The 27,229-nt window shown below is 36.9% G+C and overlaps 1 protein-coding gene across 1 annotated transcript in view; it reads left to right on the top strand.

Annotated features, from left to right (window-relative positions):
- Positions 1-17,405, top strand: part of LOC108704175 (ras-related protein Rab-28-like) — a 74,847-nt gene extending 57,442 nt beyond the window's left edge. Inside the window, exons 6-7 of the mRNA XM_041577822.1 lie at positions 11,842-11,919; positions 16,918-17,405. Coding sequence (XP_041433756.1) covers positions 11,842-11,919; positions 16,918-17,010 — 171 coding nt within the window. The 3' untranslated portion in view covers positions 17,011-17,405. The remainder of the gene's footprint in view (positions 1-11,841; positions 11,920-16,917) is intronic.
- Positions 17,406-27,229: the final 9,824 nt, after the last annotated feature.

Here is a 27,229-nt window from a genome sequence, read left to right as displayed (position 1 = left end):
AACTTAAAAGATATTACAGGGTTTTAAATAATGTATTTTATTCCATTAAGCTACAACATTGTGTTGGGTACTAATGTTTGGGATCAGGCCTGGCTCCCAATTTGCATTCCAATACATTGCATAGCATTTAGGGCTGGGACACACTGGGCGATTTGGGGAGATTTAGTCGCCTGGCGACTAATCGCCGCGACTTTTCTCCCCGAATGCCTCCCCTCGCTCTGTGCCTGGCTAAAATGAAAAATCGTCTGCGCTAATCACACGCGGCGATTCGTTTTCCGAAGTTGCCCGAAGTTGCCTCACGAGGAAACTTCGGGCGACTTTGGAAAACGAATCGCCGCGTGTGATTAGCGCAGGCGATTTTTCATTTTAGTCAGGCGCAGAGCGAGGGGAGGCATTCGGGGAAGATTGGTCGTGGAAAGATGCGGCGATTAGTCGCCAGGCGACTAAATCTCCCCAAATCGCCCAGTATGTCCCAGCCCTTAAGTTGGGTTGAGGTTAGGGTCTCTGTCTGACAGTCAAGTTCTTCAACTCCCGTCTCCGCAAACCCATTCTGTACAGACTTTGCTATGTTTAGAGCACTATTGAGCTGAAACAGAAAAGAGCAGCCCCCCCAAAACTGTTGCCACAAAGTCAGAAGCATGGAATCAAGAATGTTATTATATGTTTTAGCTTTAAAGTTTGCTTTCACTGGAACCAGGGAGTCTAGCCCCAACCATAAAAAATTGTCCAAGACCTCCTCCACTAAACATCTGCATTATTCATTCAGGCAGGTTATGCTCTACTGACATCTATCAAACCCAGATATTTACATCCAACAGCTGGATAGTGAAATGCCATTTTTCATTCCAGAGGACAGTTTTCCACTTTTTTTTAGAGTGCAATGGTAGTGACCTTTACACCACTCCAGCTGATGCTTGGCATTGTACATGGTGATGTTAGGTTTTTTTGCATTTGATCAACCATAAAAACCTATGCTCCCTACGAATAGTCCTTGTGCTAATGTTACTGACAGAGATGGTTTGAAGCTCCGGAATTAAGGGATTGAACTATCAAAAATAGAATTAGAATTAGAGTTTAGAAAAATGAAAAATAAACAGTATTTTTTGAAACCATGAATAGCTGAGATCTAAGAAAAAACCATGAAAAACTTCACCAAAATTGCTCAGCAAGTAAAATCTGGCATGGTTCAATAGAAGTCAATGAGAATAGTCTCTAACAATTTTATTTATTTATTCACCTCGTGAATGTTATTCTTGAAAAAAAACAAGCATAGGAATATCCTGTTGCGTTTTTCTATTAAATAAGTTAGCATTCAAGAAAAAAAAGTTTGATGAGTTTTGTCACATTTTTATTCTACTGTTTACGTTTTTTTCCCAACATCATCAAAAATTGGTAAATAGTCTCCACAAGGCAAAGTTGCGAAGTTGCGCTAGCGTTGGCTAATTTGCATACGGCGGGAAGCCCAGTGTATAGTTTATGTGCCATATGTAAGGAAATGCAGGGGGGAAGCCGGGGTAGCCTAAAAAAAATTTACAATCTTTTGCAGCCTATCACCCTATCATCTACTCTATTGCGCCTGGTCTGAGGTGGCGAAGGCAAGTCTGGCGCAAGAGGTAACGTTCATTAAAATCTGCATCTTAGTGAATTTGCGTAGTTATGTCCATTCGCCAGATCGAAAATTCGCCTGGCGTTAGAGTGCGAAGTAGCGCTAGAGTCTATCTCATTTGCTAGAGAATTTATGCCAGCGTTAGTCACTTCACCCTTTAGTAAATTTGCCCCATGGTCGGTTGTGATCACCGTTTTGCACAAATTTGCATAAACTCACTGAAAGTTCCAGAATTGTGATAACCACACAGTATGCAAAGAGCATTTTTCATCCTATTCCTTTGGTGCAGCAACACTGTGAGCGGTACCCACTGCCTACTTTGGAGATGATGGTAGCTCCAGGGTTTCCCTGCATCAATAAAATTAATGAAATTCAGAACAGGAGGCACAAGAAAGGAAGTGCCACTAAACAGACGTGCAAGGAGGACATGTTGATTTACCCATGAGCAACATTCTAATATTAAAAGTTGGAGAGCAATACAAGCATGCAAGAAGTTCCTGGGGGTGCCAAATAAGTGCTGTGATTAGATATTTGGTTGCCCCTATGAGTATTGTCAGCCTTGAGGAGGCTCTGTTTGGCAGTAGGAACAAGTATATTGCATTTGTGGGCAGCAACGTAATGACCAGGAAGCGTTGCCCGGCCTCCACTGCGTTGAGGAACTTCCTGTGAGTTTAGCATTTGGAAATCTGCCTGATTGGTTGTAATTTCTAACACATGCAAATTTGGCAAATTGAGGCAACAGAAGCAAAATTCACCTGATGGTAATTGGAGCACTATTTATATGGACCCTGACGAAGTCACCTTGAGTGACGGAACGCCTTGGTATGGGGACTTGAATCTTTGGAAAGCACATTGATGGAAATCGAATCTTCCCATTGTGTTTTTATACGCTATTGATGCCTGCAAATATCGTAAGTGCATTTTATCTACAATTAATAAATTGTTCATGAAGATTTCACACGACGGGAGTGCGCCCTTCTTATTATCTATTCTGTTTGGCAGTACATCTGGTTTTTATGCAACCAAAACAGCCAGGAATTGAAAAATAAGCACCTGCTTGGTGGCTCACTAGCCACTGGTTGGGGACCCCTCATATTAGTATACATATTACCCAGCTAAGCATTTTTATTCATTGGCATTGAATGTCTTTTCTTGGTGAGCGACTGTTCTGCAGTTGTGTCCATGCTGTCATACTAAGGACTATAGCTTTCAGTCCATATTTCTTGGTGTATTGATGCTTTGCGGTGCCCGGGTATATTACAGTAAATCAGATAATTCAAGCATTTTAAATTCCTTGTTGGAAAATAAAAAATCCCCAGAGTATACCAATTAAAGACCTCCAATATCATTTTTAAATAAAGCTTTTTATAGAGTACGTGGGCATTTTTAGTTGATAATCAAATGACACCATTATGCAGACTTACTAGATTTGCAAATTTACAGGTTTTTACAAGCCAGTAGGGTCCCTTCCTCAGGAAATCAGTTTAAGTTTTTTTTTCCCTATATTTGCTCAAAGAGCCTGGTTGTCCTTAAATGCTTGTGAATATATTTGCCCTATAATTTGACAGCATTGAGTCAACACCATTATGGGGGACTGTAAGCAATAAAAACAGAAACTGTTCAATGTAGCTTCCAGTCACCTCAGGATCAGATTTGGAGAAACTGGAATGTACACAATAAAACCTGTACACGGCTTGAGCACCATGCACTTTGCAATGAAACATGGCATTGTGTGTTAGGTTTGGCTCTACTTCCAGTGGGTATATAATGGGAGAAACTAAATAATATACCTCACACTTGAATTATGCATTTTCTCTTTCAGAGCAACATTTTTGGAACTCGGGCTTATAGGATTAACATTTGCCCTTAAAAATAAAGTATTTTGACTGCTGCAAGTGTTTCCAAAAAGCTTACACAGCGTTTCCTTATTTTTCTAACTGACTTATACCTTGAAGTTAAATACATTTACAAAATGAATATATTTTTAATAGTATTGAGTACTATGGCCAGCAGCATTATATTTCCCATGTTAGTTACAAATTAGCAACATAATATGTGCATGAAGGTGTTGATAATCATAATACTAGTTGTATAAACTACGTACAGCATATATATATACACTATGGGGGTTATTTATAATTTGAGTAATTTGGATTTTTTTTAAACTTCGAATTGAGGAGGAACAAAAATTTTTTTTTCTCCCATTGGAGTCTATGGGGCATAATTTTGTAAGTGAAACTTGGCAAAAATATGGCTCAACACTACTATTAACATCTTCAAATAGTTCAAGGGACCTCTGTCATTAACCTCTACTTGAATTTGACAGGTTTTCGGTGGAGAATAGACAAATTAGAACTGTTTTCAGTTTTAAAACTTAAACATATCTAAAGAAATAAGTCAAATCAACGACGTTTCACCAGTCATTCAATTGGCTTTCTCAATTCAGAATAATTTGTAAATCTTCCTTAGAGAATATATATCCTCTGTAAAACTGAAAAACCAAGTCTGAATAGAGGCAGGGGGGTGTGCGACATCTATTGTATGTGCCACATACAATGCTGTTTTGGCACCTCTCCCGGGAAGTCTTAATAACACATCAAAGCTCCGATCTTGCTAATACAATCAACACCTAATTTAATGACATATGACATTGTGGATTAGGATTAACAGATTTTGCTAATTGGAACAACATTCCAGAGGATATATATTCTTGACGGAAGATTTACAAGTTATTCCGAATTGAGAAAGCCAGTTGGATGACTGGTGAAACGTCTTCAACGAAAAAAAATAAATAAAAAGTCCAGTTGATTTGACGTATTTCTATAGATATATCATGACCTGGATGAATGAGAATTTTCACAAACAAAACTTAAACATAGGAAGCAATATAGAAAAATATTTTTTTGATTCAGCCAATACTGAAATGCATAAATGGTGCTTATAAAATCAGGCACTTTCTTCTGGTCCCATGAGTGTGGGCTTTGCATGTATCTTTAAGGGTACCTGGTGGCCAGGGGTGTGGCCAGAACTCTCTCCTTGGTCCTCTCACATTAAGACCTGTTGGCACCTGAGTAGCGGAGGGCTCCACCTGAAGCAAAAGGTTGTTGTTATAGGCAGAAGAGTGAGCTGCAACTAGTTCTGGGTTTGAGACTCCATGTCTGTACCTAACTGACTGACCCCTGACTGCAGCTTTTTGGGAAACATAAGTGCGCTGCTATTAGTATGTATATGCAGGAGTGGGAAAAATCTGAAGTTAAGGAGTAAAAAATAAATAAATTGGACAAATATCAGTGTAATTATGTTTATCTACTGTAATATTATTATGCTTTATGTAGATCTGAAATGTTGCACTTTACAGCACTTTACTGCACTTTATTGCTCACATCTGTCCTTGCACCAGTGATGCTTACATTCTGATACATTCACAATTCTACTAGGGACAGTTTCGTCAGGAGTAGTTTAACCTGCCTGTATATTTTGCAATTAAGAAGGAAACTCACACAGACGTGGAAAAAAAATAGACTAGATCTAGACTCCTTTCAATAGTACTCCAGTTATAAAGATAATAGTACTAACTACAGAGCCGTCATGTTGCCCATTTATTACCCATAACTGTCTCGTATGGAAAGTAACATAACATACTTAAGTTCCAGATCTGTACACATAATTACATCGATCATCAGACAACATTCTTATATACCCCAGTGTTTCCAGAAATTTTGTTAGTTTTGACAAAGTTGATGGCCTTTAACTTATTTATGGTTTGGATATAATCCTTGCTATTTATAGGCATACATATATTGATCACTAATTACAAAGGTCTAAAGCAGAGCCAGCGATATAAATCAACCTTTTCACTTTAGTTTTGTGACTCTGGCCATCCCTGCTTCTCACTTTACCTCAGTAGCTGACACACAGCTAACACTATTTGCAATATCCGCGTTAATAGACCATAATATTTCGCTTACTGAGATATTTTTTTATTAAAAGCTAATAACTTTAATTTAGGATAATTGACAAGTAAGCCTGGATATTTTTATAAGACCTAATATATTTAATTGAGCATAATTGAGTAATTCAGCCCATGCTTAGTCAATTAACAAGCAAGAGTTTACTCTTTCTAAATGTAAAAATGCAAATACTTGTCAGTTCACTTGGCAAGAAGAGTGTCTCTCTACTACAATTAACAGAATGGTAATTTTTTTTTCCTGTGGTTCTTGTCTGGCCATACCAGTTACTGTCAATAGAACTAGTTCACTTACTTGCCAAGTACTTTTTAAAAAATAATTTAATCCTTATTTCACCTCGAACCCCTAAAACAGGACCTTGTAGGTGTAGAAAGGCTTACTTTTTTACACACCATTAGTGCAATCTCTTAAAAACCTTGCACTCTGACTAGAGCGAGGACAACAAGATGCCACACAGCAGATCTTCAGGTCTGTACCCTTAAAAGGATCCTGTCATCGGAAAACATGTTTCAATATGCATCAGTTAATAGTGCTACTCCAGCAGAATTCTGCACTGAAATCCATTTCTCAAAAGAGCAAACAGATTTTTTTATATTCAATTTTGAAATCTGACATGGGGCTAGACATTTTGTCAATTTCCCAGCTGCCCCCATTCATGTGACTTGTGCCTGCACTTTAGGAGAGAAATGCTTTCTGGCAGGCTGCTGTTTTTCATTCTCAATGTAACTGAATGTGTCTCAGTGGGACATGGGTTTTTACTATTGTGTGTTGTTCTTAGATCGACCAGACAGCTGTTATCTTGTGTTAGGGAGCTGCTATCTGGTTACTTTCCCATTGTTCTTTTGTTTGGCTGCTGGGGGGAAAAAGTGAGGGGGTGATATCACTCCAACTTGCAGAACAGCAGTAAAGAGTGATTAAAATTTATCAGAGCACAAATCACATCAAAGTTATGTCTTGGCAGATGAACGCCAGCGTACATTCGTCAGCACGAGCATTTCATATCGAACTTTCGATAGCGTTCATTTTTGCCTAGCGAAACTCTAACACACTTATGCTTAGGCGGGTACTTATAGGTCATATATATATGTCTTTATTAGAGATGATGGCAAATGCTTGAAGTGGCCACTTATTATTTAAAATAGATCCTCTATTGTCCTAGACATGAGCCCACCCTAAAACAAATGTGGCATGACATTCAAATGGTTAAAAAAAAATATATTAAAAAAATATATATTTAACAGTTACGACTTTTAAACACAATCCCACCTTAATATATGAAAAATCACCAGTGTTTAGTCTTTATGACTTTTCGGCATACAGGATATGATGTCACTGACATAAGATTGAGGAGGATGTATCTTCATCTTATCAGTTCTCCACATATAACATGGCAAAGTAGACTCTGGTGAAAGGGATAACATAATGGAAAATTCGCAATTTAGTGAATTTGCGGAGTAACGATTGTTCGTCTGGCAAAGGAGTGAGACACTTCTTAAGGGCTGAGCTATTTCACTAGTGAATTATCTTCTACACCTGTTAGTAAATTGGCGATGTCCCTGCGGATTGTATTTCTGGCAAATTTTGGCTAGTAATGGCCACTTCGTCCTTTAGTGAATTTGCCGAATATAGGGAAGTATAATAAAATTTGCAAAGAGCACACATTTGCAAACAAGTAAGAATATCAATTTGCATGTTGCAATGTAATATTCTTCATTATTCTTTTATTGCATTGCAAAGCTTTTAGGATGAGCTTGAAGGTGGAGTAAACTATTGGAGTAAACGTAAGAAATTTTATTACATTCACTGTGCACTATTGCAAACTATAAAATTTGCAATCGCAGTCCTACTGTCCCGGGAGGGGCAAAGGATTTGCAAAATGTTCGTAAAGGCAAAATTTGCAAACAGTTTTTCCGATTACATTCACCCACATTATACTTATCTACATTATTTGCTTCCCTTCAGATCTTCAGAAATGTGTGACTCCCAGGTCCTCCATAATAAAAAATGATTCAAATAATTAACGTTTGTTAAAGGGATGGAAGAGTCAAGTTCTTTCTTTCCACATGGAATATTTTGCATTATATGTAACCATGTTTCGCTTTGCTTCAAAAAAGCATACAGGTATGGGACCTGTTATCCAGAATGTGGCATGCATTTCCAGAAATGAATGTGTTTACTTTATTAATGAAAATGGCACAGCCATTTATAGTAAATAAAGTTAATATTAACTTGAATTATTTTCTAAAATATAAAAAGTTAGTGAGCCAGTGTGATGACAGTATGCCCTTAAGATGGTAAAATTCCAGCCTTTGCTTTTTAAAGGGCATGTAAAGGCAAAAAAATAAAATCCCATTTTTGCATTCTTTAATGAAAAAGAAACCTATCTCCAATATACTTTAATTAAAAAATGTGTACTGTTTTTATAAGAAGCCTGACTGTATGCAGTGAAATTCATTTACTGCTGTCGATAGGAATTGTCAGACGGTCCCTAACTGCTGAGCAGGGAAACAATCATACTTATGAACAGCAGGGGGGAGCCCCGCCTTACTTCCCAGCCATGCAGAACTCAAGCAGCTTTGTTTATGACGATCCATAAGCAGCCCAGACCACACTGAGCATGTGCACAGTCTTAGTCTTGCAAAGATGTATAACAAAGTTACAAGATGGTGACCCCCTGTAGCCAACTTTGAAAGCATAAATTATTTGTTTGATTAGGCTTGTGGTGCAGTAAGTTCATGTTTATATTTAGTATACAAAATACAGCATTTCTAGCCTTATTCTATTTTAGACTTTACATGCCCTTTAAGCGCATTCTTGAGCCGGTTGTACATCAGCGCAGAACGGCAGGAGATGACAAGTCATAAACTGATGTCTTGTGACATATAAACTTGGACTTCATCAACAGGCCAAAGCCACCAATTCCATCAGTAAATCTTTAGCAACCAAACATTATTAATCACGAGACTAATGCATACAGCAACTATTAAACTTAATTGTCCATGACAACAAATAAGAAACATGGAGGATTGGCAATACAAAGTTAGTGTGGATGCATGTTTTTCTTTTTCACTTTAAAAGGCAATTTTGGTAAGCTGATGAATTAAAGCTTTTTAATGACTATGATAACACCAACCCTCAGTGTTTACCTCATTTTTAATTATATGTTTCTCTTTCCAGCTATTCCACTTCTTTTTCCTTCCCTTGGATACATAGGTCTGGCCCACAGTTGCACATAGCATTGCCACCAGGCATTTTGTATAAAAGTCTTTCATCTACCAATTTTCAGACAAACGTAGTCACATTTATAAAGCTTTACCTTTGCTCTGTACATACAAAACATAGAATAGTATCAAGTATAGTACAGAGAAAATGACCAAGTCAGTTCAATCATAGAAAAGATAAAAGCAATAATATTTCTACTGGCCGGAAAGCAAGACTGTCTTTGGATGGCTACAGGTTGCTTTTCTTTAATTTTTGTTTAATTTCTTACATACATGGGATCCGTTATCTGGAAACCCATAATCGACAAAGCTCCGAATAACAGGAAGGACATCACCTATATACTCCATTTTAAACAAATAATTTAAATTATTGAAATTGATTTCCTTTTTTTCTGCAATAAGAATGCAAAACTTTGTTCTTGATCCCAAGATATAATGAATCTTTAATGGAGGTAAAACAATCATGTTGTGTTTATTCACGGGATTATTTATTAAAGTCTGATTTTTTCTGGTCAGACTTTTAAAGGGGAAAAAACAGTTTTTGAGGTTTATTAAACCCCCGATGGTGTTAAAAGTACAAATAAAAAGTACTCCAACTTAGAACTGGCGAGTTCATGTAGAAGTCAATGGCAGATGTCCCATTGACATTTTGAAGACATCCCGATCTGCTCTAAATTTGGTTCAATAATCCGAAGCTTTCGCGGTTTCAGGCAACAAATCTGACAGTTTTTGGTGACTAATCTGAAAAAATATTGTACGATGCTGATTTTTTTCATGATTTTATCGAGTCTTTTCCTGCACAAGTAATTTTTGAGAAAATTTATTGGTAAATAGGGGTGAAAGTCTGTGCAGAGTTGGTCGGAGTGGTTTTCAGAAAATAGTGAGAACATTTTGGATTTCGAATAATAACCCCCTGAATGTTTAAAAGATTTTTTTAGTGGACCTATGGTATGGCGATTCAATTTACAGAATTATCCTTATGTTGAAAAATTCAGGTCCTGCCCTTTCTGGATAACAGGTCCTATACCTGTACACAATTATTGATATGCTGCTATATGAGTTTACATTAAGATGGATCTATACCAATTTTTTACACAATTTACTGAACCATTATTCTGTATGATGCTTTTTTTTACCCATGAGCCATATTTAAAAGAGCAACATAACCATGCAAAAAATTCCTGGGGGTTCCACATATGGGTAGTTATTAGTAGCCCCTAGTGGGCTTCACTAGGGGCCTAAACGAGGCGCTGTTTGGCAGTACACATAATTTATGCAACTAAAGCTGGCCATAGACTCACAGATCCTATCTAGTGATGGGCGAATTTTTTTTTCGACGCCGGCGCCCGTTTTTTCGACGCCGGCGTCCGTTTTTTCGAAAAAAAAAAGAATTTTTGACGCCGGCGAATTTTTTATGCGAATTTTCGCGGGCGTTTCGCGAATTTATTCGCCTGCCGCGAATCGCACAAATTCGCCGCAAATTCGCATCTGGCGAATAAATTCGCCCATCACTAATCCTATCGTACGAATTGAGGTTTCGTACGATTTTCGGGTCGTGTGTGGAGAATGCCGACATCTTTCGTCCGGCGGAGATCGGTCGTTTGGTTGATCGGACAGGTTTGATTTTGACCCGACCGATCCCGCCAGAGCCAATTGCGCATCATAATCGGATAGTTCAGATTACCCCCGATATAGCCATGCTCGTCAATGCCTTATCGGGGAAAGATCCACTCGTTTGGCGATGTCGCCAATCGCCAAACGAGCTGATCTTTGCGTCTATGGCCACCTTAAAGCTTGCCCTCGAGCCAGGAGTTCAAAAAGAAGCATCTGCTTTGAGGTCACTCGAGCAACATCCAAGGGGTCAGAAAACAACATGTTGCTTCTGGGCCACTGGTTGGGGATCACTGCTCTACATAAATCCTTAGTCCAGCTCAAAGTTGTTTATTTGTTGTAAAGAATAGGATTAGAAAATTCCTTTAAAGGTAATATTACATGGAACTTCTTATGACCTTTCAAAGGATTTGTTACTTTCTCCAGCTTGTGTGAATTTACTTTTTTATTAAGTGCATACCCTGTACCTGAAGTGTTTATAATCGAAATGAGAGAGGGGCGCTCTTCCATGGTGTAAAATCAATGGCAAAACTTTTTATTGAATAAAAATATTGCATTTACAACTTTTTGTACTACAGTCAGCTTATTATATTTCACAGTCCAAATTGGTAGCCTAACGCGTTTTTTTCCCCAACATAGACTTCCTCATGGCCTTAAATATTTACAGTTAGGCCCATAAATATTTGGACAGAGACAACTTTTTTCTAATTTTGGGTTTGTACATTACCATAATACATTTTAAATGAAACACCTCAGATGCAGTTGCAAAATATTGCATAAAAATGTGAGGAACTAAAGCCTTTTTTTTTTTTTTAAACACAATCACTACATTTAAAATTCATTGTGGTAATGTACAGAACCAAAATTAGAAAAAAAAGTTGTCTGTCCAAATATTTATGGACCTAACTGTATGCCAGTTGATGCTACTTCTTAAGCACAGCTGGGTCACCAATGCAACCTCATGCACCTATTGTCCAAAAATTGCTTTCCCCAGTGAGTGTGCAGGCTAATAAAGCTCTCTCCTGGTGTGGGTTCCTTAGCACAAGTGGGGACTAAAGAAAAAAGTATGTTTTCCCCAATCGGAGTAAACTATTTTTTGATGATAGGTGCCCACTAATTCCCTTTGAATGTTTCCATGTATAAATTTATTATGTTTTCTGTCCTTTGAATAATGAGGAAGAAAAAACAGTAAGTTACATCTAAGCACCCCACCAGCCAACAAACTCCCAAGATGGTCTTTAGCTCCCAAGTTGGCTAAGTCATTGTTGGTCCATGCATGGCTGTCTTAAGGTATTTTAAGGACTGTGAAGTTGAAATGCAGTGTTTACATATCAACAATGTTTACAGTTCAGGAAAAACCTGATTTATTTGAAAGTAACTAGAGGATGTCTGCTTTTAATCATTTAAACTCTTTTTTTGTTCTCTCGCTTTGTAGGTTTTCCTGTGTTTTCAGAGAGTTGCTGCTGAAATCCTTGGAATCAAATTAAACAAAGCCGAAATTGAACAATCTCAGGTAATCATCCCATCTGGCGTTTCTACTAAAAAGTTTGTCTCCCACCCAAAAAATATATTAATATTAGGATGTGGCAGTATATATTTTTTTTATTTGCATTATTCCATTCTATTGCAAAATGTAATTATTCACTTACATAGCGATAGCACTAATAGTAATCATTCTTACCTATGCCTCATAGGCATCTTCTGGTACATTTCAACTAAGGAATTCTTGTTTAATGCAGCATGTTACAATTAAAGGTTGTGATGAGTGCATAATATTCAGCAAATTTAGCCAGAGTGTCAATCAAAAGAGCCACCAAGCAGTCCAACAGCTATTCATGAGATCTGTATAATTAATTAGAATCATTGGTGAGTGTTGGCCCTGTAACCAATGTATTGCTCTGAAATTGTATGCTTCATGGTTATCTGTAATATTCACCTTATTAAGGGCCAAAACAATACTGTCATCTTCTTGGTTGTGTTTATGGTTTTTTTATAGTTATAAAGTTAAATTGGGTTGAAAAAATACATCAAGTCCATCAAGTTGTGATGTTGTGATGCTGATTCAGTTAATGACTATAAGAGGGACTTGGATGATTTCTTGGACAGACATAATATCAAAGGCTATTGTGATACTAAACTCTATAGTTAATATAGGTATGGGTATATAGAATTTAATTAAAAGTAGGGAGGGGTGTGTGTATGTTTGCTGGGTTTTCATTTGGAGGGGTTGAACTTGATGGACTTTGTCTTTTTTCAACACTATGTAACTATGTAAGTTCAACCCCTCCAAATGAAAACCCAGCATCCATACACAGAATGATTTTTTGATGGGTTTCATGCAATAACCCAAAGTTTTAGGGTGAAAATTCGGAATAAATCTTGAAAATCATATGGAAAAATCAGAATCAGAAAAAATCTGATTTTTTTCCTGCAAAGCAAATTTTCAGGAAAATGTTATAATAAATAAGCGTAAAAAACCAGTGCGGATTTGATCACAGAAAATATTGGGATAAATTCGGACTTTGATAAATAACACCCTTTGCCACCTGTTAGGAAGAAAAATATTAAAATGTTTATATTAACTTCTTTGTTTTCTTTTTTTTCTTGTGTATGGGGCATATTTACTTAGGGTTGAATATCGAGGGTTAATTAACCCTCGATATTCGACCGTCAAAGTTAAATCCTTCGACTTCGATATTTAGATTTACCGCTATTTGTTTGATCGAACGATTAAATCCTTCGAATCGAACGATTCGAAGGATTTTAATCCATCAATCGAACGATTTTCCTTCAATCAGAAATTGGCTAGAAAGCCTATGGGGACGTTCCCCCTTCCCCATAGGCTAACATTGATGCTCGGTAGGTTTTAGGTGGCGAAGTAGGTGGTCAAAGTTTTTTTTAAAGAAACAGTACTTCGACTATCGAATGGTCGAATAGTCGAATGATTTTTACTTCGAATCGTCGATTCAAAGTCGTGGTCGAAGTAGCCAATTTCGATTGTCGAAGTAGCCAAAAAAAATACTTCGAAATTCAAAGTATTTTTTATTCTATTCCTTCACTCGAGCTTAGTAAATGTGCCCCCTATGTGTTTATTTAGATTTCACCCTTTCTTTATCCATTTCATTTTGTTTTTTCTTTATTTTCATGCTTGGCTGCTATATTTATGACATCTGCCTCCCAGCGTATTGTAAAGGCAGAAATAGTCAACTTTCCTGAAGAGCATAATACAGTCAACTCCACAAACAGTCAGAGTAAAGTTTGCCTATTGCAGTAGATAAGGTATTTAAACAAGTATTATACATAGTAACATGTATAATACAACTGGGAAACTATTCATAATACAGTAGTAAGAGCTCAGTTTAGTGTTTATTAGCATTTATTGCCTATAATGTTATTATGCAGATTATTGGGAATTAGAATTTATTAATAGAGATGCACCAAATCCAATGGTTTAGGATTCAGCCAAATCCAAAAGAACTGGCCGAATACTGAACTGAATAGTAATTTGCATATGCAAATTAAGAAAACAAGGGGAGAAAGAAAACTGATCACGCTGATTTTTTTTTTTTTTACTTCCTTGTTGTGTGACGAAAAGTCACATGATTTTTAGGTTTCAGATTTGGATTGGCCGGGCACTTGGACAAACAAACTTTATACATAGTAGTACAAAATTTTGAAAAATTGTTTTATCTATCTAAACTTTTATCTATTCATAGTATCAAGTCCATTTTATGGTGTGTCCATGTGATCCATCCATTAGTGTCATAAATATAACGCTACTGATACAGGAGTTACACCTAAATAAGCTGGTTATATATATATATATATATATATATATATATATATATATATATATATATATATATATATATATATATATATATATATATAGTAATGACCGTTGTATGCTACATGTCTAGCGTAACCTTTGAGTAGGCTTTTTCTAGCAGTACTTATGATTCACCAGGGATAGACCAAGAATAGGCAATTTCCCTGCTATGGACAAAAAAGACTTTTAAATAACCCTAATGGATGGATAAAATGAACACCATAAAATAGCTTGATTTAAACTACTATGAATAGATAAAAGTTTTTTGTAAATATTTTTCGAAGTTTAGTACTACTATGTATAAATTGTGTTTGTCACTTTAAGAGCTAAATAGGGGAGGTTCCTGGCTATTGGAGATTTATTTATTTATTCCCATAACACCCTGCACTCTGTTTCGGGTTTTACCCGAAACATGTACGTGGTTATTGACTAAACTCCGAATGCAAAAATCAGAGAAAATTTGTGATTTTTTTTTTTAATAAAATTGGAATTTTAAAAAATCACGATTTTTTCGGAATTTATTAAACCCTAAGGATGGAAACGTCGGAATCTGAAAATTCGGCATCTCAGACCTGTCGAGGTTGCATATAAGTCAATGGGAGAAGTCCCAATGATTTTTTGACGTGCGCTGGGTTTCGTGCAATACCCTGAAGTTTTCAGAGTTTTCGGGTGAAAATTCCAAAAAAATTGTGAAATTCGTGAAAATCGGATGAAAAAATCATGAAAATCTGATTTTTTTCCTGCAAAGCAAATTTTCAGGAAAATTTAATAATAAATAAGTGTAAAAAACCCTGAGCGGAGTTTGTAGCCGAAAATATTGAGATAAATTCGGACTTTGATAAATAACCCCCGTAGTGTTTTACACTGCTAATATAAATGAAAATTTACAGTTTGAAAATCACTGCCTGAAAGCTGTTTATTCCAATTTCTACAAATATTTGTGATTACTTTTGGGGTTACACCGACTCCTGGAATTACTACAGCTGTATGAACATTTTTATTTGCTACGTTTGAGCCAGCATTTTGTTTCTCTTTGTTAATCACATGCCCTATTTCATGCAGTTCTTGTTGAAAAGGCTTTTCCCTTTAATGACTTGCATAATGTCCCTTTTAAAAAAAAGACAAAAAAAAGTAAACCTTTAAAACATGTGAATGTAAGATTGATGAGGGGGCTATTCTAAGCACTTTTGTAATGTACATTCATTATTTATTTTGTTTTAATTCCAAGATATTAAGGGATACATGTACTGTTAATAGGAATGAATTCTGTTACAACAGCGCCACCTGCTGGTCAGTTTCCCACCAGTCTGACCACCAAGTAGTCAAGGAAGTTGTCAGGAGAAAGAAAGAGGCTGCTCTGATGTTCTTCTGCTTAGGAAAGATTTGAGAAAGGTTTCTAATTTTATTCCTAAGCACAGGGCCGGCCTTAGGCCAATTGGACCAATTGGGCCCAATTGGGCCCCGCACCTCTGGGGGGCCCCGCACCACAGGGCAGCACAGATAATATTTCCCTCAGCACATGATGCTGCCTGGCCTGCCCCCAACTTTGAGAGTCCAGCCCATCCCCAAATCCATAGGTCTAGCCTGCCCCCAACTCTCATAGGCCCAGCTTTCCTCCAACCTTGATAGGCCCTGCCTGCCCCCAATCCAACCAAGCCTGCTCCCAAGCTGAATCGGCCCAGCCCCAAACTAATTGGCCCAGTCCACTCTCCTATTTCCTCCCTCTCTCTCTTACCCTGTGTGCCCCTATTATGTTACCTTGTCTGCCCCTTTCCTTTCTATTTTGTGCCTGTATGCCCTTATTTTCCTAAATACTTGGTGTGTCAGTAGCCAGCAACACTTTGTCTAGGGGCCCCGCCAACATGGTCCCAATTGGGCCCCACATGTGATAGGACCAGCCCTGCCTAAGCAGAAGAACATCAGAGCAGCCTCTTTCTTTCTCCTGACAACTTCTTCCTTGACTACTTGGTGGTCAGACTGGTGGGAAACTGACCAGCAGGTGGCGCTGTTGTAACAGAATTCATTCCTATTAACAGTACGTGACACATTTACTTAGGGTCGAATATCGAGGGTTAATTAACCCTCGATATTCGACTGTCGAAGTTAAATCCTTCGACTTTGAATATCGAAGTCGAAGGATTTACCGCAAACGATTAAATCCTTGAATCAAACGATTCGAAGGATTTTAATCCATCGATCGAATGATTTTCCTTCGATCAGAACATTGTAAGGAAGCCTATCGTGACCTTCCCCATAGGCTAACATTGCACCTCGGTAGGTTTTACTTGGCGAAGTAGGGGGTCGAAGTTTTTTTTAAAGAGACAGTACTTCGACTATCGAATGGTCGAATAGTCGAACGATTTTTAGTTCGAATCGTTCGATTAGAAGTCGTAGTCGATAGTCGAAGTAGCCAATTCGATAGTCGAAGTAGTATTTTTTCTTCTATTCCTTCACTCGAGGCAAGTAAATGTGCCCCTACATGTATCCCTTAATATCTTAGTATTAAAACAAAATAAATAATGAATATAGTGCTTAAAATAGCCCCCTCATCAGTTTTACATTCACTTATTTTAAAGGTTTACTTATCCTTTAAGCAGAAAAGTGGCTGAATATAAAATACAATTGTACTGCTGAACCATTAAACTGCCGTAACTAACCGATATTTCTTTATTACTATCACAGCGAGTGGTGAAAGCGGACATTGTGAACTACAGTCAAGAGCCAGTTACAAGAACGGTCAACCCTCCTCGAAGCTCAATGTGTACAATACAATGAAATATGTTTCGACCTGGAACCACAAATAATTTTTTTTTACTTTTGCACATGCTCACGGTTTACCGGGAACTTTGGTTTAACAGTGACAATCTGGATTGGTGCAATTAGAGGTTTAAGAACTTATTGCAACACTTTATTTTATAAAGCAGCCTTGGGCTGGCCAGGATCCATCCTTTGGACCACACACTAGGAAATATGAATAAAAGTTGCAGAGTGGATAGTTAAGAAAACAAATACTGATTGTGTAGAGTATGCCCCTAAAATATTTTGAAACAAATATTACAGAAAAGGCAAATTGGTCTGGTACAACAGGATAATCTTTTTAATGTATTTCTCTTTGGGTCTCTGCATGAAGTTAAAAACTGTGAATGTATTTTTCGTTGATGATGACTTACAATTATGTAGAACTTTATCCAAAAAATGTTCTTTGTCTGTGCAAACCACTTACAATATTCAGTAACTTTATGCACACTGTTTATTGTACAGGTATGGGACCTGTTATCCAGAATGCTCGGGACCCGGGGTTTTCCGGATTTCTGTAATTTGAATCTTCATACTTTAAATCTATTAGAAAATCATTTAGATATCAGATAAACCCAATAGGCTGGTTTTGCTTCCAGTAAAGATTCATTATATCTCAGGTTGGATCAAGTCACTGTTTTATTATTACAGAGAAAAAATATTCCATTCCGTAATATATACCATTCCGTAATTCGAAGCTTTCTGGATAATGGGTTTCTGAATAACGGATCCCATACTTGTACAATTGGATTTTCCACAGCATAGAAATTTATTGAGTAATGTTATTCAAAGCCAGATATCAGATTCGTTAAGGGGTTGGTCACCTTTAAATTTACTTTTATAGGGACAGATTTACTAAGCTCAAGTGAATAGTTCAAATAAAAAAATATTCAAATTTCGAAGGATTTTTTTGGGTACTTCGACCATCGAATTGGTCAAATTCAATCGAATTCGATCGAATCGAAGGATTCGAAGTAAAAATCGTTCGACTGGTCCAATGTTAGCCTATGGAGATCTTCCCCAGCACTTTTCTAAGTTTTTTTTGATCTAATAAAAATCCTTTGATCGATCAATTAAAATCGTTTGATTCGAACGATTTAATCGTTCGTTCGATCAATCGATTTTTATACGATCAATTGAAGCTTTTGCTCTAAATCCTTCGAATTTGATATTCGAATTCGAAGGATTTTTACTTCTAGGGTCGAATTCGAGGCTTTTTTAACCCTCGAAATTCGACCCTTGATAAATCTGCCCCATAGTATGAGAGTGATATTCTGAGATAAATTCCAATTCGATTTCATTTATTATTAGTGTTTTTTGAGTTATTTAGCTTTTTATTCAGCAGCTCTCCAGTTTGTAGTTTCAGCAGTCTGGTTGCTGGGGTCCTAATTCCCTTAGCAACCATGCACTGATTTGAATTTTGAACATGGAATATGAATAGGAGAGGCCTGCATAGAAAGACGAGCAATAAAAGATGGCAATAACAATTATATTTTTAACCTTACAGAGCATTTGTTCTTTAGATGGTGTCAGTGATCCCCATTTGAAAGCTGGAACAAGTAATTCAAAAGCTTTCAGAAATAAATAATGAAGACCAATTAAAAAGTTGCTTAGAATTGGCACCTCTGTAAGATGCCAATAGTTAAGTTAAAGGTGCTCACTTCTGCCTGTACTGACGTTCACTCTTGTTAATTTAAAAAGCAAAACTGGTTACAAGACAGACAGTCTAGGCAGCTTATTTTTATGGGGAATTGTTTTTGTCTCAAAATGCAACAAAATGTACTGGATAGTTAGGTAAGGTTTTTTTTGCAGGCACCTATGGCATTCTAATGCAAGGGTTAATCATAAAAGGGTATTTCTGTAATTTAGAGCACTATGATTAAAGATGGTTTTTTAAAAAAAAATTATATATTTAAAAAAAAAAAAAAAAGAAAAATACGACTGTGTTGTCACCAACATGGATTTATGCAGTTTAGTTACCATCAAGTAAAATTTATTATCTTATTATTATTACAGGTATGGGACCTGTTATCCAGAATGCTCAGGACCTGGAATTGTCTGGATAACGCATCCTTCTGTAATTTGAATCTTAATACCTAAAGTCTACTACAAAAATCATGTATACATTAAATAAGCCCAATAGGCTGGCTTTGCTTCCAATAAGGATTAATTATATCTTAGTTGGGATCAAGTACAAGCTACTGTTTTATTATTACAGAGAAAAAGGAAATCAATTTTAAAAATCTGTATTATTTGATTATACATGTATGGGATCCGTTATCTGGAAACTCGTTATCCAGAAAGCTCAGAATTACGGAATGTCAGTTTGCCATAGACTCCATTTTAGCCAAATAATCCAAATTTTTAAGAATAATTCCCTTTTTTCTGTGTAATAATAAAACAGTACCTTCTACTTGATCCCAACTAAAATATAATTAATTCTTATCGGTAGCAAAACCAGCCTATTGGGTTTATTTGATACCTAAATGATTTTCTAATAGATTTATAGTATGAAAACCCGAATAACAGAAAGATCTGTTATCCGGAAAACCCCAGCTCCCGAGCATTCTGTATAAAAGGTTCCATACCTGTCATGGGAGATGATGTTTCTGTAATTTGGCACTTTCTGGATAACGGGTTTCCGGATAATGGATTCCATACTTGTACAGAGAAAAATGAAATAGGGTAAAAAATATATATATATTTTCTTAAAAAGGTCTCTATCTGCATAATAGTTTTCTGGATAATAGATCCCAAACCTATTAGTAATCTGAATACTTTGAAAATAAAACACAGTGGACGTGCATTTTATAATCACAAAATATACGTGAAATAAAACATATATACATATAAGATATTGATTATATCAAAGACCATAGTTTAGCCCCTATTTATGTCCTCTAACATTATTCAGAATTCATTTAATTTAGAAATTACTTCTATTTATTGTCTAAGAGGTGCAGGCACTGCTCTGCACATGTCGGTTTTATTCGGCCACAAGAAGCTTCATCAGACTCCAGCTCATACATTATACGTTACACTCATCGGTCTGTGCATCTAAAAAAACTGAAAAACCTTGTTGAAAGGTTGACGATGAGCCTTATCCTAAAGGGCATGTTGCTCCTGATAAAAGAGTTGTGTCTTCTCACCAGAGAGTAATGACAGACAAGGGCACTTGCTGAAACCTGCACCTTCCAATCAATGTTGGGAAATTCTTCCGAACTCTACAGCATAGAATAGGTTTCAGAATGCTTGGAACTTACACAGTAGTTTCTAAGAATCAATTTAATTACAAATTCAGCATATTTCTCATCTCTTAAAAGGGGTTGTTCACCTTCCAAACACTTTTTTCAATTCAGTTGTTTTTAGATTGTTCCCCAGAAATAACTTAATTTCAATTACTTTCCATTATTTATTTTTTACTGTTTTTCCAAAATCTAAGGGGCACATTTACTATTGGTCGAATATCGAGGGTTAATCATTAACTAAGTACTTCTTGTTGTTGTAAAACCAGCCCTGCTGCCCTATCTTGCAGCGCCTGTAGAAATCAGCAGTCAAATGTGGGATGGGGCCTATTAAGTTCATGTATTAAGTTCATGTTCTTCTTGGCCAAAGTTTACATCAACACCTCGGCATATTTCCACAGTGACATACCATGTTTTCTTGTCATAATGATGTCATAATTATACCATGCTAGCATAATAGAATGTTACTGGTGTAAATTGCATAATTGCGCCAGCACATTTTTTCCGTACATGCAATGGGTAAGTGATACTGCTGTATCTTTAAAAAAGTTCTGGGCTCAGGCCATTCATCTTCTAACAAACGGTAGCAATGTTAAAGGGGTTGTTCACCTTTGAGTTCACTTTTAGTTTGATGTAGAGAGGGATATTCTGAGCCAATTTGCAATTGGTTTTCATTTCTTTTTATTATCTGTGGTTTTTGAGTTATTTAGCTTTTTATACAGCAGCTCTCTGGTTTGCAATTTCAGAAATCTGGTTGCTAGAGTTGAAATTCCCCCAGCAACCATGCACTGATATGAATAAGAGACTGGAATATGAATAGGAGAGGCCTGAATAGAAAGATGATTAATGAAAAGTAGCAATAATACATTTAAGGGCAGATTTATCAAAGGTCGTGGTAAATTTTCGAATGAAAAAAATTTGAATTTGGAGCTATTGTTTGTGTACTTCAACTAGAAAATAGTCCAAAATCGATTCGAATTTGCAAAAACTTTGAATATCAAAATTTATCATGTTCTGTCTTTTTAAAAATTCGGCTTTGACCATTCGCCACCTAAAACCTGCCGAATTGCTGTTTTAGCCTATGGGGGACCTCCTAGAACCTATTTGAAGTCAATTGGTGGACTTTGAAAAATCAAAGTTTTTGTTTTGGGGAAAAATTTTGAATCGTATTTGATCGAATGCGATATTCCATCGATTCGTAGGATCCAAATTCGGCCGAATATGCACCTATTTGATCGAAAACTGACCTATTCGACCAAAAAAACCTTCAACTTCATTTCGGGTTGGTCTTTTTGAATTCGAATTTTGACGTTTTTGTCAATTTGGAATTCGACCCTTGATAAATACGCCCCTTACTGTGTAGCCTTACAGAGCATTTGTTTTTTAGATGGAGTCAGCGCCCCCCATTTGAAAGCTGGAAAGAGTCAGAAGAAGAAGAAGACAAATAATTCAAAAACTATAAAAAAATAAAATAAAATAATGAAGACCAATTGAAAAGTTTCTTAGAGCTGGCCATTCTATAACATACTAAAAGTTAACTTAAAGGTCAACTACCCCTACATATAGTATGCATCTGATGAGAATGGCTCAAATATGATTTAGCATTCCTGAAAATGATAGCAGTTGGGGCAATTAAGCAATACAACCCCTCTCTGTTTTATTTAAAACACATTTGTAAAGCCTGCCTTCCCTGATCTTTATTTTTCCAGCCCTTGTTTGTTTGGAGTGGACTAGACACGCAGCCTATATTCTCGAAGCTGTCCTGCCTGCCTTTCAGATAATGTTAACTTTTGGGAACTTACAACCTGACAGGTATTCTTTTTAAATGAGCCCTATATTTCACACTGTTATTAGAGGACGTTCTTTCATATTTGTCTCTCTCTACCCCTCCCCTTCTTCTGATGTTAAAGATTTCCATTCCTTACCAGCTTATGTGGACTTCCTTAAGAAGTTTAAAGATTTTTTTTTCTGCACAAATCCGTGAAGAAATCAATCATTGCTGTCCATTACAAAATTCTTACAATGGACATTCAAACATTCTTGCCTCTTCTCTCCGTGCAGCTGTTCTACCCCCTCCTATGCTTTCTGGAAAGGCAAACTAGCCTTTTAGCAAAATTCAAAGACTTATAGACAGAGTGGTACTTATCTAAGTTATATTTATGTTTTATAAAATGTTATTCCAGAAACCCATTCCTTGATACTAGATCCAGTGAACACTAGAGTGCAGGGCCGCCATCAGGGGGGGACAAGTGGCCCGGTCATGAAGGGGGGCCCGGCAGTGCTACAATTTTGAAAAAGCCTGGCCCCCCTTGAGAGCGGCGAAGCTTTGCGGCCATTTTTGAAGTCCAAAAGTCAAAGACAGCCAAAGTCTCGAAGCGGCGAAAAGACCTGAAGCCACACAAACAGCCGAAGCCAAACTCCCGAAGCGGCGAAAAGACACAAAGCCACAAAAGCAGGCGAAGCGGCGAAAGGAGGCGAAGTTGAAGTCCTGAAGTATAGAACACCAATTTGTGTTTTTTTATTTATTTTTTTAATCCCCTGCCCACCAATGTATTATTCTTATATTCTATAGGCAAACAAGGTTGACTATAGTTGACTATATTCTATAGGCCCCTGCCACCAATGTTTTTTTAAACAAAATATTTTTTGAGGCCCCAATTTTTTTTAACTTGCAAGGGGGGGGCCTGGCACCAATGTTTTTTTTTAAATTTGGGGCCCCATTTTTTTTTAATTTGTAAGGGGGGCCCTGGCACCAATGTTTTTTAAAAAAAAATATTTTTTGCGGCCCCAATTTTTTTTAACTTGTAAGGGGGGCCCTGGCACCAATGTTTTTTTTAAAAAAAAACTTTTATGGGGGGCCCTGGAGCCAATGTTTTTTTTTAACTCATAAGGGGGCCCCTGACCATCAAAAACTTTTTATAACTTGTGTGTGTGGGGGAATTACTTTTTTAGCGCTGTTTGTGTGGTCTTTTAACTGTGATGTTGAGTTAAAGTGATACTGACACTAGGGGGCATATTTATCTAGGGTCGAATTTCAAATTGAATAAACTTCGAAATTCGAATTCAAAAAGACCAACCGAAATGAAGTCGAAGTTTTTTTTAGGTCAAATAGGTTCATTTTAGATCTAATTCAAATCCTACGAATTGAAGGAATAGCGCATTCAATCGAATTTGATTCAAAGTTTTTCCCAAAAAAAACCCAAAAAGTCCACCAATTGACTCCAAATGGGTTCTAGGAGGTCCCCTCCCCAGCAATTTGGCAGGTTTTAGATGGTGAATGGTCGAATTTTTAAAGAGACAGTACATGATAAATTTCGATTTTTGATTTTTTTTTCAAATTCAAATCAAAAAACTACTTTTAAAATATGAAATAAGGTGAGGAATTAGTTATTTACTGTTCTTCGGCACACCACTTACTTTTCCCAGGGTAGATCCAATCCCAGGCCGATTCCAAGCCAACTAGAACAACTTTAGAAAGGGAAATGAAGCACACCATTATTTTCGGCTCTTGCCTTTAAAGTGATACTGACACTAAATAACTACTTTTTAAAATATGTATGTACATTAAAAGTTACCTATAGGTCATGTTGACCGTTTTCTGCTGAGAGGTTTGTTTTTGTAATTAAATGTTAGTTGAAGTTCCTAACTTTGACTTCAATACTTCGCCAAATTAAACCTGCCGAAGTGCTATGTTAGCCTATGGGGACCTTCTTGAGCAGTTTTCTAGTTTTTTGAAGTCAAAGAAAACTCGTTTGATCGATCACTGAAATCCTTCGTTCGATCGAACAATTTTACTTCGACTTCAAAAACAGTCAAATTGGGTAAAAAAAACTTCGACTGTGATATTCGAAGTCGAAGTATTCCAATTCGATGGTCGAATTTCGAAGTAATTTTGCCTTCGAAATTCGACCCTTGATAAATATGCAGTCTTTTTTTCCCCTTGCTTTATTTTTCAAACATTTCTACACCTGATAACATGTTTGTCAACTCAGCTGAGAACCCTTATTTCCTTTGGAAAAATTAAGATGTGCAATTTCGCAAAATAAGCAAATAAACTGGTGGTCATTAAAATGCTTTTTGGATAATGGGATTTCAATGACAGTGATGGAAATTGTTGATTAGTATGATCAGTATAAAGGCTGTAATTACTGTTACTTTACTTCTTTACTAAAGGTGGCCATAGACGGAACAATTACAATCTTTCTTGGAAAAGATGTTTCCAAGAAAGATCGTATGTTTCAATACACACGTGTAATGCTGAATCGTCAGATATACAGATAAATATACAATAGAATTCTATATCTGGCGATTCAGCACTAACAATGGCCGATGTCTGGGTGCCTTCAAAGGCACCCGATCAAAATATTCCATCCAGCCCGATCGACGAGCCAACCAATATCTATCTGCTCATTTCCTACCGTAAACGCACCAAATATCGTAAGAAAATTCATTTAGTAAGATATCTGTGCGTCTATGGCCATCTTAATACTTACACAGTTACAGATACAATGGAGGTCATAGAGGGACACTTTTTATTTATTTTTTTTAATTCATTATATTTCCGCTTATTTGTATCTTTGGCTGCCATTCAGATCCCACTGTGACTCCTTGGAACAGTGACCCCAGAGGTTTCACCATATAATCATGGGATTGCTACCAAATATAAGTCTCAGGCGTCAATAATTTTGTGTATGTGAATTTCTGAAGGGAATATCAACGTTCAGCCATCTTAATTGTAAAACAAAGAACCGAGAAAACCTGTTTGTGTCAACTTCAAGCTAATTTAGCAGTAAACCTATTTATTTTAAAGTAATTTGAAAAGTGCTCCAGAAGGCCCCAGTAATCTTGCAAAAAATTCTGTTAATGTATTGACACTGGCAAAGTCTCTTTTTCTGTTTTGTGATAATTCCCTCATTGCCCTCAGCTTTATCATATTAAACATGTTTAGGATGGACACAACATTGTTGTTGCAATATTCTCTTATCTGCAAGCACACAGACAATAGGAAATATTTGTCCATTTTTTAGCACTATACAGGTATAGGATCCGTTATCCAGAAACCCTTTATCCAGAAAGCTCAGAATTAAGGAAAGTCTGTCTCCCATAGACTCGATTTTATCCAAATAGTCCAAATTTTTAATAATGATTTCCCTTTTCTCTGTAATAATAAAACAGTACCTTGTAGGTTTTACCCGATCCCAACCCACACTCCCTCTGCCCGCGACTTCCGGGTTCCTTTTATACACCGCCCTGCCGATGATGTCACAAAAGGTGGCGGGCGCGCGTCTATAAAAGAGGAAGCCGTCAGTGTAAGGTGGCGGGTGGGGAGAGCAGGAAGAAGAGACTGCCACCTGCAGCCAGAGGTGTGAGGTCGGCCCGAACCTGCCCGACCCGCGGGTATCGGCCGGCCCACACATCACTAGTACCTTGTACTTGATCCCAACTAAGATATAATTAATCCTTATTGGAAACAAAACCAGCCTATTGGGTTTATTTAATGTTTACATGATTTTCTAGTAGACTTAAGGTATGAAGTTCCAAATTACGGAAAGATCTGTTATCCAGAAAACCCTGGGTCCGGAACATTCTGGATAACAGGTCCCATACCTGTATCATATTTTTCACTGTGTTGCACTGGATCAAACAGGGCTCACCAGGCCCCCAAGCAGCGCCTTTTAAAACACAACAGAAGTCTAATCTAAACAAATATGTTGAAACGAAAAGGGCATATCAGAGTTGTGTTTCAAACCCCACAAAATACAGGCTTACTGTAAATTTTAATAATGCCATTTGAGAGTATATAAAAGAGGACAGGATCCAAAAAGTGGTTTTGATCTGGTTACTGCCAATACAAAAAGATGGAAGGGACAGGTGGAATAAAGAGAATATTGAAAATGAAAATAAAAAAGGCACATTGTCAAGGCAAAGGTGTAGATTAGAGGATGAAAAAAGAGTGAAAAGGGTTCTTAGCCCTGTATTAGTTAGGTATTTTTACCTTTATCCATTCTTTTCAATAATGAGCATTGCGTGTGTTACCTACATAGAACGTATTGAATTATCTGCAGAAAAGTATTATATATTTGGTTTTACAATCGCTGTAGTACTCAGGGTTGTTGGAGCTCTGGCTTTCCAACTGTTCTTGGCTGGCAGTTGCAATAATAAAGCCAGAATGTTGTTATGTTTTGATATCCTGGTACAGGTATGGGTCCTGTTATCCAGAATGCTCGGGACCTGGTGTTTTGCCGGATAAAGGATCTTTCCGTAATGTGGATCTTCAAACATTAAATAAACCCAATAGGCTGGTTGTGCTTCCAACAAGAATTAAATATATCTTAGTTTGGAACAAGGTACTGTTTATTAGTACAGAGAAAAGGGAAATATGTTGTAAAAAATTGGATTATTTGGATAAAATAGAATCTATGGGAGATGGTCTTTCCGTAATTCAGAGCTTTCTGGATAACGGGTTTCCGGATAACGGATCCTATATTTGTACTATGGGTATTACCAGTAGCCATTAATTATTTGAGAACCATAATTCCAATAAATAGCCTTTCCCTAGGTGGGAAAAAGCATTCTTTTTGAGGGGATGGGGGAAAGCTGAACTGAACATATTAAACTTAATTTGAATACAGGTATGGGAACTATTATATAGAATGCTCGCGACTTGGGGTTTTCCAGATTTGGGATCTTTCCAAAATTCGGATCTTCATACCTTAAGTCTACAAAAAAAACATTTAAACATTAAATAAACTCAATAGCATTGTTTTGCTTCCCATAAGGATTACTGATATCTTGATTTGGGATCAAGTACAAGCTACTGTTTTGTTATTACAGAGAAAAAGGAAATAATTTTAAAACATTTGAATTATCTGATTAAAATGGCATCTACGGAAGATGAACACCCTGTAATTTGGTGCCTGATAATGGTGTGGATAATAGGTTTCGGGATAATG

Source organism: Xenopus laevis, chromosome 1S (genome assembly GCF_017654675.1).
Source record: "Xenopus laevis strain J_2021 chromosome 1S, Xenopus_laevis_v10.1, whole genome shotgun sequence".
Taxonomy (NCBI): domain Eukaryota; kingdom Metazoa; phylum Chordata; class Amphibia; order Anura; family Pipidae; genus Xenopus; species Xenopus laevis.
Note: the sequence above shows the minus strand (reverse complement) of the source record. Positions and strands in the feature narration are given on the sequence as shown.